The sequence below is a fragment of the Ylistrum balloti genome, unplaced genomic scaffold, assembly GCF_031769215.1.
Source record: "Ylistrum balloti isolate Yb309-2 unplaced genomic scaffold, AGI_CSIRO_Ybal_v1 Utg369852, whole genome shotgun sequence".
Classification (NCBI taxonomy): Eukaryota; Metazoa; Mollusca; class Bivalvia; order Pectinida; family Pectinidae; genus Ylistrum; species Ylistrum balloti.
Genome location: NW_026782004.1, coordinates 1,262,591 through 1,278,232, shown reverse-complemented (window position 1 = coordinate 1,278,232; position 15,642 = coordinate 1,262,591). Strand labels below are relative to the sequence as shown.

The following is a 15,642-nucleotide window of genomic DNA, read 5'->3' as shown; positions in this document are numbered from 1 at the left end:
ATTTCATGATGTGCGTTCTGCTAGGTGAATAGTTATTTTGATAACACAGTAACGTGGAGGTGCGTGTCCTTAAACCTGATAGAATGGTTGAGAAGCATCATTGATGTCTTACGATCTATTAGGAGAAATTTTCATATTGTTTAATAATGGTAAATCACATGTTAGTGAAATTATTTATCAAAACACACAATATTCGTACGAAAATCGAGTTAGTAACATTCGCGTTGACTTATTCACAGTTGATATTGTCACATCTGGGCACCGGATACCTTTGTAAACCTCATAAATGCGAGATAAAGTCCGAATACGCATTTACAAAGTTAGCGTGAATCGAGAATTCGGGATTCAGCTACATGTGTACCAGGTTGCTGTACTTGAGCACACGATATGTCAATCCAGGTTGCATGCAAAGGTTGGTTCATGAAATATAAATTCAACACAAAATCATGGTAAATATTTCCAACCTCTCGCCTACATTTTCTGACTTAATAATCGTAAACCATACGTGCAGGGAATCATATGAAAGGGCATACCACACTGTCAAACCACGTCCTTAAACATTTCATCAAATTGCCCATAAACAACAAAACTAACTATATCACTTACGTCTAAAAGGAATAGCTTTAAACCATTGTTGAAGAAGCCATGGAAAACTTTTACATGATATCATACCACGCTTCTCGTTATAACTAAGTTTGTTTTGTACTGTATTGTTCTGCCTTAGTCATTTGTTTCATTTTTATAAACAAATGCTTGATGTAGAAGACGGATTTTCAATTTTTGATTCGTGTTATAATATACAAGATCTCCATGGCTTTTAAACAGCAAAAAAACTAAGCGAGCGCAATAAGCAACTAAATAAATAGGACTGAACTACGGTGGAGGTAGAGAAGGGCAGAAGCACCCTACCTGAGCCCCCAGACGCTGTGTCAGAAACAGAAAACAAAGAGTAAGACATGTACACACTAATGCTACTCAGTCACTTGCTTTTGGAGGTTTGACAGAAAAGTATGCATTATATGCGGTGTATATAGTTTTGTTTGCAATTGTCAGTAAGACACCAATTATTAGTGACTGATAACACACTTTAGCGTAGTAATCTTATTACACGTGTATACTGAGGTTAGACACCAGGAAAACAGTTGTGAAAAGTAGTTCGGAATCAAGGGGAATAATTTTAATTTCTCCGTGCAAGTAGTCAAGTGAAAAAGGAATGTATGGTTATTATATTCAATTAATCATAAGCTGTGTTATTTAATTGGTATTCAGGGGTTTCTGTGGGTGAAGATCTAGTCTAGTCTAAAACACGACAAACCTTTAAATGGTTGTCGACCTATCCCTGCTGAATATACACGTGTTGATATGTGATGTAAAAGCAAGTGTATACAACCCAATGTATCAGTTTACCTGTGATGACGGCAGCGTAAGGACTTCCGGCGATGTTGATATTACTGTACTTGATTGTGATGAGGTATTTTCCTGGAGCGAAGGGGGAGTAACTGAACTCGTACCCTTCGTCAACTTCTTTACAGCTGAGTGCTGCTTTCGAGGGACCATCGATGAATACAGCTAAGAAGCCAGAACCTGATCCCACCGTCCTTACCACAAATTTGTTTTTCATACCTGAAACGGGTGTTATAAGATAAAAATCTTTTGAATTTATCAACAGTGATAAACATACTGTGTCAATTATTTGTTTTACATATACTAAATAAGTTGTATGATTGCCCACTGGAGACTAAGGTGCATCACTTTCGTTATAGTCAGACCTACAATAATACTTTCATTATATTGCGATAAATCAATAACTATTAATCGGAAATGCTTTCGCAACATCTCGTCATAATATCATTTTCTATGGTCTTTGAGTAAAGTTTTCTTTTGTTCATAGTTTCCCCTCCTCGATTTTACTTAGGAATGAAGACTTTATGAATATGCTGTTTTTTTCTTTACATTTTTGTTGTTGTGAGTTTTGAATTTGTATTGCCATCGATTAAGACATAATGTTCCTAAGCATTGATCAAACGAAGATACAGCACCGTATCCCGGAAATCAAAAACAAAATATCAAGCCGAAGTTGAGGTATTACACTTACCGCATTTGCCGTGCTCTAGACCTTCTCCGTGCGCGTGCAACATGGCGGGATCAGCCGCGGTAGACCCGACCATCAGAGCAAAGGGACTGTCAGGGATATGGTGATCGTTTAATTTCACATCCACATAGTGCACACCATTTTCCTTTGGGATGAACCGCACCGCATACAGACCTGTGTCCATTTCTTGCAGAAAGCAGTCCTCGTGGGCTCCCGAAGGAGTCCTGACACAGGAATGGATTGCCCCGGTGGCTCCATTGTAGGAGACTGTGAAGGTAGCTGGTTTATCCACCTGTAAATATTTGAAAATAACAAGCATTGCAGTAATAAATGCACATTGTTATGTATGAGTTACTCTATGTTTTAAAATAGGTAATGGATATTTTAAGGAATAACCTATCATATTACACCAATCATCCATATTTCCATTGATACTGCCTTTTTCGTTTGCTGTCATTCTTCAAGACATTCACATAAGAAGATTTCACATCTAAATCTGTTCGGAATGTCAAGCAAACGCATGGCCGAAATTCATAAATGGATTCCAATTACCATTTGTATCTAGTTGGATCCTTGGTTGCCAGTTGAATCGGTTGACATAGCAATTGCAATATTCTTTCCTTGAACTGTTGGTTTCACAAGGTTGGAAAATAACTTTATCTAAAGTGTATCGGAAACGAAACTTACGTGTAATTTCTGACCTTTATGTATGTAATTTCTGACCTTTATGTATATAATTTCTTACCTTTATGTAATGGTTTTATTTACAACTTTTTATTATTTATGATGTCAAGTTGTACTTATCAAATCAAATATCCTTAGTTTGCATCGATCGCAACGTCAGAGTTTTAAAAAAAACCGCAATTAAATTCAGACATCAATCGTTATTAACAACAAAATCCAATATCATGGCTAATCCTTACATCTTTTTGTAAATGATTAGTACCGTTACTTCTAGTCATTACACAACATAAGCTTAAACGGTTGAAGGATGAGTTCGAACATTTGGAAAGATGTATGGTGTAGGTAAACTCACCATTGACAATTCGTCCTATAGGGACAAAACATGTGTATTATGTAGCTTAGTGTATTGTTGGCTGCGTCTGATTCTACATTTATATTGAAAATTGTTATTCACCTATTTTTAATCCACCTGACGATGTCCACACCGATCGTATTTTGTCGGTAATGGGTGATATTAATACTTAATACAGTTGGTAAACTAAAGCCAAATTATTTCATTCCTGGCAGTGTGATCCTTCACATGGATCAACAATGTCGTAAGTGTACCGTCGTCGTCTTTACGAAAACAAGATTTAGATCGAAATGGCCACGCGGTGGATGACTTTTGCTGTAGATATTCTTGATTGTTAGCGTCTATGCGAAAATACAGAACTGCTAAAATTATTGAATTATGTTACCAGTTAATCAATTGATGATGACAGCTTATTTTAAACTTTAAAGAGTACAATTGTGTTACTTGTTATCAACAGTGTATAACACATTTGTTTTGGAGATGTACGATAATGTATAATTATGTGTGTTCAATAATGTAAGCTAGGATGTATATGAGTTCAATGGTACATTTCTTTAAATATATATACGTCTAAATGTATAAGATGTGAACGAGTATCGAGCTATCAATGTTTGGTACATACCGCCAGTCCCCTGTCCTTGAGAGCATGTACCGTGACCTGTCTGGTGGCACCACTATCGGGGGCAATGTTCACCATGAATGGAGAGTTGGGAATATGTTCATCATTAAACTTTATGTGAATACCATACATTCCTGGAACAAGAAATGAGTAAAATTGAGAAAAAAATTAACTGACGTTTAAATTGTCGATGATACGAAGACAATATCACGTAAGCAGACAAACGTACCTGGTTTTTTGACAAAGTATGAAATGCCTAAGAAACCATGAGGTCGTTCCTCTAGTTTAATCTTGGCGTCTGATGGGCCCTCCACAGCTACACCGAGCTCCCCGGCTCCAGCCTCGCGTGTGTAAATGTTGAAGTCATCTATAAGATAAAGTTTTGCGTTATTGCCGCAAGCAACTAGTCAAAACCGTCGTTATCAATGTTGTCATATTAGTCAAAATGTGATTCTGAATGACCATGTTTCATTCATCTAAAGTCATGAATAAACATTACTATTATGTGATGCCGTAATGTCATAAAAATGTTTCATACATACACATTCGTTCAGTAGCAATGTTGCTTAATAGCACTCGAAGAAAAGTAACGAATGACACATCTGAATCGTAAAACAAAGAACTAATACTCACTGCTGATTCCCACTTCTCCACGCTCAATGCCTGGACCTCCTACTTGGACCTTGTGAGTACCGCCTGACGAAAGCTGTCCAACGGAGTAAATGAAAGGGCTACCTAAAAACATAAAAGGCATCACTATCTGTCAAAGATGTCTTTATTTTACCATCATAAGATGACTCTCTGGTAGCTTGGTAACCAAAGAGGGTTTATGATGATATTGCTGGTATAGTCAGGTAAGGATAAATATCACGAAATTTTTCAGATTTTTCTTTTTTTAATAACAACCCTAGCACCATGTAATAGCCGATACCATGAACCTTGGCCCGAAAGGCTCTTCATGCAATTACAGAAATTAACACGCGCAATGATTTGACATTTAAAGTTTGATGCAGCTTACATCATTGTTTGGCTCTACTGTATCTGCCGTTACATTTGTTTTAAAATGCGTTATGCACTTGTTGGCATTTTGCACAATCTTCGATATCGCAAGCAGTAAACACTTTTGTCGTATCCTAAATATCACGTCTAAACTCATTCGAATAATGTGAATGTTCAGAATATGCCCATGTACATGTAGTTCTTCTAAGAGTATAAAAAAATATGAAGATTTATTGATATATTGAATAATAAGGTTAATGCACCTCCTCGTCTATATTTTGACTTTTCTTCCGGTTTTCCTCGGTCGCCTCCTAGACTTCAAAATTTAGGTCCTTAGCATCACTGGGGAGTCCTTGAAGGACTGCTGTATGACGGTAATTGCATAGTTCTGTTTTATATTACTCTAATTTTAAGTTGCTATTTACTTATTCACTTTGAAGATAACCTTACTTGTTATGGTTTGTAATAAATCAAAATATTTCCGCATATTTCTGAATTTGTCAGTTCCACATATAAGCGGCATTTCACTACAGGTCATATTATTACTCCTAACTGATATCGTTTATAAATACACGTGAGTACGGAACAGATAAATTAATTTTCGGAAAAGATGGAACCAAGTAACACGAACTCGCCTTGTAAAGGGTATTTCTTTCACTCTCGTTAATAACTTTTCAAAAGTTACAATACCCTTTCTTTGCAAAGCAAGTAACTAGAAAGAGAGAAATGTCATTTATATCAACGAATTGTTGTGTAACCTCTACATATTATCATATTTCTCGTATGGATGCCAATAAAGATGCACAGTTATGTCGTTGTACCTGAGATATGCATGCCCTTGTGCTTGATACTAAGAATATGAGTGCCTGTCATCTGAGGGGTGAAGTTCATCCTGTAGTGGAAATCATCCTCATCCATAATTTCACAAAGTTCGGTACATCCGTCTCCGTCAGTCACAGATGCCTCCATATCAAAGGGATTAGTACCTAGTTACAGAACAGATCGATTAAGTTAGGGCAATCACTGCCTTGACAGAAACCGTATAAAAACATATAAAATCTTCATTATTTTAATTTTAGTATTTGTATATCAATTAGCATCGCACCTGTATTACGACTTTGAAAATTGTTATACTTCACATAAAGCTCATCTAAAGACATCATAATTCAGACTTACCTGGGATCTTTAACATAAATTCACAGTGGTCTCCCTTTTTCACTGGTTCAGCCTGTTCCATCTGCTTTGTGATAGTTTCCCTGACACGTCCCGATGGGTCTCCAACCACATTTAACAGGAACGGACTCCCTATACAAAATTTAGTCTTCAGTATCGTTTATGAGTTTATGAAGTTTAAACACATGATGTAATCTACATCAACATCTTTCGCACTTGAAACCATATATTGTTAAGACAAAGTCAATCGTTATATGAACTACAATTTCGTTAATATGTACAATTATAAGATTGTAGTATAATCCAGCTTACCAAAATATGATCTCGTTGGAAAATATGTTTAAATCGATATTCTCATGGTTTGCTCGTTGCTTTTGACGTAATTCTAAATTTGACATCACAATTTACATGACAGTGTCGTAGATGAAGCAGATGGGGCTGACCCTTCCAAAAAACATGGTCGCATTATTCTTATACATTTTCAAGGGTCGTCGTATAAATCCGTCTTTTATTTAAAATGATGTTCTAGATTAAACGAGATTCAGATACTGCCACGATGATATAATAACTACTAAATGTACATATGTGACATTGTCTACCAGGTCAGTGCCATTACATTATTCCAGGTCTGTTACCTTATGCCAAGCCATACCTGTGACATGCTCGTCGGCGAAACGGAGATTGAGGATGTAGATTCCAGGCTCATGAGGACTGTAATGTATCTCATACAGGCGGTTCTCGGAGGAAACACAGTCGATCTCTGACCTGTGAGGGCCCTCAATCACCATGCTCAAGCCTCCATAACCTGCCAACGGTATCACAACCACAGTTAATACGTGTTGATTTCTTAAAATGTGAAAAGAACCGTCCATTTCGGGAATCTAAAACATCGCTAACATTTTTGTAACTTACCTGCACTGTTGGTGTCGATTTTGAGTACATTGGACTGGTTTGCAAGGGCTTCTGTGGTTGGTCCAGTGACTTTCACCTTCGCTGCATGAGCGATCTCGCCGTCGCCGACATTGATGGAGAAGGGACTTCCTTTGATGTGTTTCTCGTTTCTATATACCTGTACTTTGTATTCTCCCTTCTGTCGGGGCGTAAAGGAGGCCAAACCTGTAATTCAGGAAGACTCATGATAAGTCAGGTTATGTCCCATTATATTTGCATGCGTTAGAATATGGCGAAGTGTATTAAGCAATGTCGCATTGTGCCTGAAAACGGATTATGCTATCAAGAATTTGATAAGTCAATATAGCAATATGTAAGATTTAATGTAGAGGTAATAAGGCGGATTAAGACGACAGTTACTCGGGAGACTTTAAAAAGACAAAATTACCCCTAAAACATATGAATAAATGTGTTGTTAGGACAAACAACTTTACCTAAATGCCCATCGGCCAGTTTCTTCAAGATGCATGGCTCTGTGGTGTTATTAGGAGTCTTCAGATGACCAGCTAAATCTACGATCTCTGGTTCCAGTACATCAAGGGAGTAGTCACTGCTATTGGCAAGTGACAACTGAGAGCGCTTACGGCCTTCACCTGTAGCAGAGTCCAGATGGTGTCAAATTGTCCATAACCAAGTGGTGTTTAGAGAAAAATGCAAAAATACCACAGAAAATAGCGTGCTAATGTTTAAGATTATTTCATAAAAAAGTCAATACATCATTAGATTTATTTGTTACTAATAGGGTTACCAACATTATACATAAAAAATAAATGTATAAAATTATCATGATGGTAATTTCAACATTGCGTCATATATACTTGTATGCAGGATTCACTTGTATGCAGGATTCATCATGGTTTATTTTCAATATTCGAGAACAAAAACATATTTGAGAGAATTGTATTACACCCATGAGCACAAATGTTTTCAAATGTAGTGAAAGTTTTGAGGAGATATCACATACCTTGATGAGTTAGTAGTGTCAAATCATTATGTATTAGACATGCTTTAGAGTTAGACCTTAAATGTACAGAAAACATACAGCCATCAGCAGTACGGGTCCTCGGAAGTCCAACAAACCAGCAATATATTGTTAGGAGTCTGAAATACTGGAACTACAAATCCGTGTCCTTGAACAGTGGTTCATGGAGCAATTAAGAACGATGCCGACCAAACTAATGACGTTCCACAGAATACATCCAAATGCGCTACAAGTGGTCTAATTAGAACAGTTTCTTTATATATATTCTTAATTACCATCATTCATGAGCAAAGGTAATTTTAAGATATACCATGAATAAAATATGAATTAACAATTAGACTAAATGGCCATTAACTATCCGAAACAAAATAGCAATCATTAAAAACATGTTCCAATATGACGATGTCTTCATTGATCCTGTCGTATCAGTTTCAAAATTTTCACAGGAGGGATTTATATTATAATTCCATCGCATACATTGAATATCAACGACGATCATTACATCGTCATTGTAGCTATGTAAACCACACCTTTACTGCTATGTTCAACACATCACATGCGCCTGTTCGAACCTCTTTTTCTGGGTGCATGTCATGGTGTTTGCATAATTTTACATTACATCCCGACAATTGACATGTATCAGCACCTGTTACTAATAAACAATGTTATAAGATATACGACCAGCTATACAGCATGCACTATTACGTTGTTAATATTAATTACTAATAATGACTTTATATGTCAAGTCCTGTCAAATATATTAGTCCTTAGTATATATAATATGTCCATGTGTACGTGCGTATCATCACGTTAACGATTCAGTTCAGTTTGTAAGCTGGTTTTGCTTTGATATACATTTTCTAACGAACTTTCGATACCACCCACACATACAGTCAATACTAAGTTAGGGATCTATATGTAGAACTACAGAGCGTTATCTATGTTTTATCGTCTACATAACTCCTCTGAGTTGGGAGATGCAGGTGCACGCCAAAGTTATGCTAGTATTTGGTTTACACGAGAGAATATGGTTAGAATGTACACATTAGCTATAGACAGTATCCACGTTCACCTTTCTGGCAACGAGGGAAAATTACAGCGGAGATAACTCTGTACGTGTTGTTAACTATCTAAGTTATTCTCTATAAATCATCTCTGCTCATTTCCGACAAATATATCATCAAGATCGAAATCAAATAATCATTGTTGTTACCATCCTGAACAAAATATTTATTACATGCTTAGTGTAAGCACTACATGTAACTGAAAACGCTGAATTGAAATAAAATGCTTTTATAGAGACAATTCAAATTACCACCTAAAGATTGCTTTGTAAGATATGTATTGATACAACGGTTATCACTAGCACCGGAATGATGGAAGTATGTGCCAAGCACAGACGTTAAAAAGAAGCATACACTAGAAAAGCCCCGAAATGGGTGTTAGTCTACAAGCATTCGGCGCCCGAAATTACGTCACACATGTGACGTTGACGGTAAACATGTACGACACAGGTCTCTAGTCTTTGCCGTTAATGTAATTCATTCACTACGTTAACAATACCTATTCCAGGAATAAGGCATTTCACAAAATGGCCAGGTTTTGTTAAAACATGTCATATCAGTGAAATACTAAAATTTATATCTACTTACACTCAACACTTCTCGGGAACAAACCCATATCATACCCGATCATAACACACTCACAAAACATTCTCTACATTCACTTATCTTACACTTTCCTTCATCAGCTCATCTCAATTCTCTCTTTAATCACTTTTATCATCCCCTCAACACACTCCCTACCTCCACTCATCTTACACTTCCCTACACCCGCACGTCTCAACTCTTCTTTAAATCAACCCCTAAACACATTCCCTACATCGTCTAATTTCCAATCTTCTTACATTCGCTCATCTCAACTCTTCCTTTAGTCACTTATATCATCCCCTCAACACACTCTCCCTACATCCTCTCATCTTGCACTTCCCTACATCCGCACGTATCAGCTCTTTTTTAAATCAACCCCTCAACAGACTCCCTACGTCGGCTCCTTTCCAACCCCCTTACATTCGCACGTCTTAATTCTTCCTACTATTTGCCACGTATGATGTAGTATGAAGACAAATGATTGTTTTCAAAACGCAGCCATTTTATAAAATTCCTTGATAATGAAATAATGCTGTCCTATTTCAGTTTATCTGCAGTTCCAGATCAATAGACAAGAAACTCACCCTTTTTGAAAACCCCGTCTGCCTGCACTGATTGTGGGAAATAAATAGTAATAGTTGAACACATTCATACGGGGAAAGACTGGCTCAAAACCGTGAGAATATGTGCCTGTTGTGTCTATATTTATCATTTTATTACAATTCCCAACACAAACAAGAATTCTAGAGAGGTCATGTTGATTTGTATATAATGACTCGGATTTCAATCTCGTCCGATAGCATCGTTTACTATCAATATAAATACACAAGCTACACAACAACAGTTTTGAACCAATCTGGCACACTGTATATAATTCAAGACATATCTATAAAAAACAACAAACTTCAATCTCTCCAATGTAGCAATACTTCAAACCATGGGATAAATTATGAAACAAAAACGGCAGGAATTCATTGTACAAAACATCAAGGGTAGGAAAATAATTTATTTTTATTAGAAAAAAATCAGGGATAGAGGGGTTATGGGTTATGTACAAAGTTTATCAGCACAATGAATTTACTAGTGAGCAAAGTTCTTATTATATATGAATGAACGTAAACTGATTACAGAGATTCAGATGTAGTACGTGTATTTACACGAAATAAGACGGGAAGTGAGAGGAGACAGGTACGTATCCCTACCACAAATACCGCTCATACTCTAGCAAAAAAACCACAGGTCGACAATATCCGAGCAAGGTGTAAAAAGAACTGTACTAAAACACAAGTACATCAAAAGGAAACTTGATATTTGCGGATTGTTATTGCCAAATACTTTCCGCGCATGCGCATAGAACAGTAAAGTACTTGTATATGTCCACAATCAGTGTACACAGTGAAATATCATATATTGATGCATAAAATAAAGTGCTGAAACAGCGTCGTGCAGGAGGGAAGTTAAGCTGTCTACCTGAAACTTTAGACTGGAAGGGTGAACCCTTGATTTCCTTTCCTTTGTATTTGATAATGATGTTGTACAATCCGGGCGTCATTGGCATGAAGGACACATCACATCTATCCGAGTTATCCTTCCTTTTAAAGTCCGTCTTTGTTGGTCCGTCAATTTCTATAGATACGTCCTCTGCAAAAATAATCAACCTGTTTAACACATATCCTACATACATTGTATCGAGGAAAACATATTCTAAAGGCAATTGATAAAAACAGACGTGTAGGTATAGACTGTACCTTGAATTACCAACAATTGAGTAGTATTCGGCGGAAAAAGTAAAAAAAAAAACTGAATCTGAAATGGTAATTTTAACCCTGTTGTATGTACGCCACACCTAAAGCAATATTGGAAAGGAAGAATTCGGAAGAAGGAACATATAGTTACTTGTCTGTGTAATTGACTGTCCATTTCTTCATTCATAGCTTGGATTGATAAGACAATGAAAATATTTATTATTACAGAAATAATAAACGACTAAACGATCATTTCAGTTCTGATACAGGAACAACTCGCTGAAAAATTGCAGAATATCAAAATTCCCTAGTATTTTTTTTATTAGTTAAGGAGGCCATGATGTTAAGCTTTCTCTCTTTTCAGGTCGCGCTGAATGGGAGCCAGCCCATCGTGTCTAATGTTGTAAGCCTCATCCGTTAACTAGTAATGCCTTTTAATTGTTACCAGACGGTATCACAACTATGGCATCCTGGCATTTATTGCAGAAGGCAAAAGTAATAGAATATTGACGGTACTCGATGTAGACAAAGTCAATAGGACCGATGGCCTCAGACAGGTTAACGTTTCTGTGATGACCTCTCACAATTACAGTATGTCCAGCTACTAATGATGTTTATACGGGAGGGTGATATTGCCGACACAATAAAGAGATTCCTTTGTTATTGTAATAGTCAGAGATTATTTGTGGGTTGTTTTTGGGGAGAGATGGTACACTCTAGAATCACAACTATCATTATAACAGATACCAAGTACCACTCAAGAATCATTACCTTCATCATAACTGATACCAAAGCATTATACATACATGCAGTCATGACTGATAAAATGGTTAGGACATTGCTTGAAATAAATTTCAGTTTTACTTACACATTCTAACTTTCTTTAATTACAATTAAATCAATTTAATTTTTTTCGTCGATGATGCAGAAAACGGTAACTCTTCCGGAACACTTGGTCTTATTCTTCTTGTACTTTTCATGAGTCTTCGTGTTAATCTTTCTTCTATTTTCTAATTTCTAATTTGATTGAATTTGAGTTTAGATTATGATTATATTGACATGTTGGTTTTCTCTTGCTGTTTCTTTCGTGACATTTTTAACATATTTTTGACGACGTTGAGAATATTTATATTTTGTATCTTAAATATTTTTGAATGTAAGGAATAACAATGAATGCTTGTACATCACACCAATAGGTGTTCCTTCAATGGATAATCATATCAAAACTAAAATATAATACAAATATAATTGTCAATCATTGGTTGCACATTATATAGGATGAGGGTCTTTATCAAAGGTGCTTATTTAGGGATATATGCAAAGAGTGGCATCGAATTTTCTGTAGGTGATTTATACCAAACAAGTGTGATACAAACAGTTTTAAAGTATCTTAAAGTAGTTTGAGACAGGAAAATGTGACACTTGTTGTTTCTAGGGGATCTGTACAAAACAATTGTAATGTCTGCTGTTTCTAGGGGATCTGTTCCAAACAAATGTGTCATAAATTGTTTCTAAGGAGAAATGTACAATAGAAATGTGAAAGTAATGCATCGACTATCATAACATGGCAAGCAAATACAAAGAATATAAACAACATTTAAAGTTGATAAATGATAGTTGTTAATTTGTTTATTTATCTTTTTTTATAAAACATCCATTTACAAATTCTAAAAGATGCTGTACAGGATATTTATTGGTGTACTTACTAAGGGTTCCTGCTTTCGCGGTGATGGTAAAGGTTGTCGTCTGTCCACTCATTCCTCCTACCAAACCACCTCCGAAGGCTGTGACATACCCGCCATCGACCTTGTCGACCAGGCACGAGAAAGGGCTACCTGTAACACAAAACTTGATATAACGGGCAGCAGGCTCTGATAATGTCAATTATTCTTATTTATGAAATAATAAGTATATCCCTGTTTTGTTTCTTTGTGCGATATAAGGCTGGATATTTTTTATGTTCGATAGCCTGCTTTTTGGTCTCGTTGTTGTATACCTCGTTCTCATTTGAGAACGTGACACTGCTTACTTGGATTGACATACTTGGTGTCGTCGATGAAGCAGAGAACTCTTACTATCCGGAACACCTGATCTTATTCTTCTAAATATGACTTTTGTTTATATTTTACCCTAGTTTTATTGAATTTGAGTTGAAATATGATAATATTGGCATATTGGTATTTTCTTGTTTGTGTTGAAGTTTGTGTTTTGTAAGTATTATACATGTAAAGCTACTGATGCACCCGGAGATAAATGCCTTAGTTCAGTGATAGAAGCACCTTGTACCGGTTCGTCTATCGATATAATAAGTACTCCAATCTAACTAACGTTGACGTTCATCTGACGTTGTCTTATCTGAAATGTATGGAATGGCAGTACATCCACATGGCACGTATGGTGCGTTCATGGCATGTACTGAATGATGTCAAAGCCAGTGTCGCTCATAGGCTGTACATCAACCTCAACGAGATGTTAATGAGCCTGCCATCGCCTGAGTGGTGTATTTTCTTTATCACTTCACCAGTGTTACTTAATGATGTGACAATGCGCGTGAGATGTACCACCTCCTGTGATCATGTGATTCGGTGTATTACATGACTTTGCAGCATAGATGATTAAAACAGATGTAGCTCAGGAATGGATATTTCTTCAACAAACATCGGGTTATATCTCGGAGAGAAGTTATCTTCACACACTGAGAACACACACACAATGCACACAATGAGTATATTAATGCATTCATTTAGTGGTAATCATTCGATATGCCCTTAAACTAGAGAAAAACATAGCGCTCCGGCTTAAAATCAGTGTCACGTAGATTTTTTAGAAAGTGTGAGAAGTCCTGCTACTGTTTACTAAAGGTCATTAGTCACTTAACACGTGTCAAAATAGTGACGAGTAACATAGCATGATAAGTAACGTCACAAGCATCCCTGCAGTGCATATCAAAGAGCAATTATTGAAAATTAAAAACCCACCGATCTTTATTTGGACACATTACCTGTAACAAAAAATAACATAACATGAAGCGATGATATGATCAAATTTAACCATATGTCTGTGCTTTGAAGAGAAACTCAAAGGCGGAAGTGCATTGGCTCAAGTGCTTGGCTGTTCTGACTTTTTGAACTGTTGCCGTGATATGACTTCACATTTATAAAAGTCTGTCATATCTTTTTAATGGGAAAGCACTGAAGTAATTCGGCTGATTTAGTGACGTGCACAATCATAAATCAATTTACATATATCTTGCTTTTACAAACAATTCAGGAATACGTTTAGTTTGGAACCTTCATTATAATAGATGTTATATATGTTCTTATTTCGTCTGGAATTTTCCAATATGGATATCTTATCTATTATAAGTTGGTTGTTCATGAGATGTAAGCTAGTACCCCGCCCTACTACCCCATTAGTGACACTCGTGTAATTGTTTATATATAAATCGGTATGCATCAGAGAACGCTGAACTGTAAAATAATGATATCCAATATTTACATCATTTACACGAAATAGGGACTAGATGCCAATATATATTGCTGCCAGGCAATGCTACCAGGAGGCTTACAAAATTGTTGAAGATGTTTTAGGTGCGTTCTTTCTTTTGTATGCAAATATCTGCGTATATCTTGTAGACTGGCGTGAGTTATATTCCCAACATGTATATCCCAGATACCTGTGGTATTGTGTATTTGTTGGCCTGATGCGAAAACCAGTTGATTGCTACTAGCTGAGTCAGCCGTGTTTATAATGCCAAACTATAAATGGTTACTCCACCATTAGCCTGTGTATTATCAGGATAGGACAGGGGGCGGGGAATCCGTTGTAACAACTTCATTGACTCAAAATTCTAACTTCGTCCGGTAAACTGGCAACCCTCTTTTTGTTTGATGAGGTCCTAGTTCACCCGCACCATCAACTGTTACAAGTAGTAAGGATACGAACAACATGCTAGGTACCACTGGTATCAATCGCTACCATAAATCACTATGAATTCTTGTTAGTTTTCTGTTGTTAGGGTTGGTCTTCCAATGATGCTGCTGTCCTGGTCAAACATATATTAACTGTCACAAAGAGATTACCGATACATACCAAAGTAATCACTGATAATGTAGAGAAATGCGATCCATTTCGTCGACATTATAATTGTGAGCATATTTCCTTTCGAGCTAGCATTCTGACATTCAAAAGGATAAAAACCTTAATTGCAAGGTGATTTGGTTTTTGATATCATAGTTATTTATTGTTTAAAGTCCTTTTGACCGCTACTGTCATTGAAAGACGGCCTCCTTATGTTTGCGATGTGTGCGTGTTTTGAGTGTGTATTTTGATCAGGGTGCGATATCATTGTGAAAGCCACACTGTTATAGTGTTATCTAAATGAAGTATACTGAGT

At 36.5% G+C, this 15,642-nt stretch overlaps 1 protein-coding gene across 2 annotated transcripts in view; it reads right to left on the bottom strand.

Moving 5' to 3' along the window:
* The window catches only part of LOC132545681 (filamin-A-like), a 33,674-nt gene that overhangs the window by 3,918 nt on the left and 14,114 nt on the right, over window positions 1-15,642 (bottom strand). Inside the window, exons 3-15 of one of the 2 annotated variants that reach the window (XM_060209369.1) lie at window positions 12,953-13,081; window positions 10,972-11,142; window positions 7,305-7,463; window positions 6,832-7,035; window positions 6,572-6,724; window positions 5,923-6,051; window positions 5,568-5,732; window positions 4,381-4,482; window positions 3,977-4,114; window positions 3,751-3,881; window positions 2,096-2,384; window positions 1,408-1,623; window positions 910-924 (exon numbers count right to left, since the gene is read on the bottom strand). In XM_060209369.1, the coding sequence (XP_060065352.1) occupies window positions 910-924; window positions 1,408-1,623; window positions 2,096-2,384; window positions 3,751-3,881; window positions 3,977-4,114; window positions 4,381-4,482; window positions 5,568-5,732; window positions 5,923-6,051; window positions 6,572-6,724; window positions 6,832-7,035; window positions 7,305-7,463; window positions 10,972-11,142; window positions 12,953-13,081 (2,001 nt within the window). The remainder of the gene's footprint in view (window positions 1-909; window positions 925-1,407; window positions 1,624-2,095; window positions 2,385-3,750; window positions 3,882-3,976; window positions 4,115-4,380; window positions 4,483-5,567; window positions 5,733-5,922; window positions 6,052-6,571; window positions 6,725-6,831; window positions 7,036-7,304; window positions 7,464-10,971; window positions 11,143-12,952; window positions 13,082-15,642) is intronic. The other variant, XM_060209370.1, reaches the window with a different exon arrangement.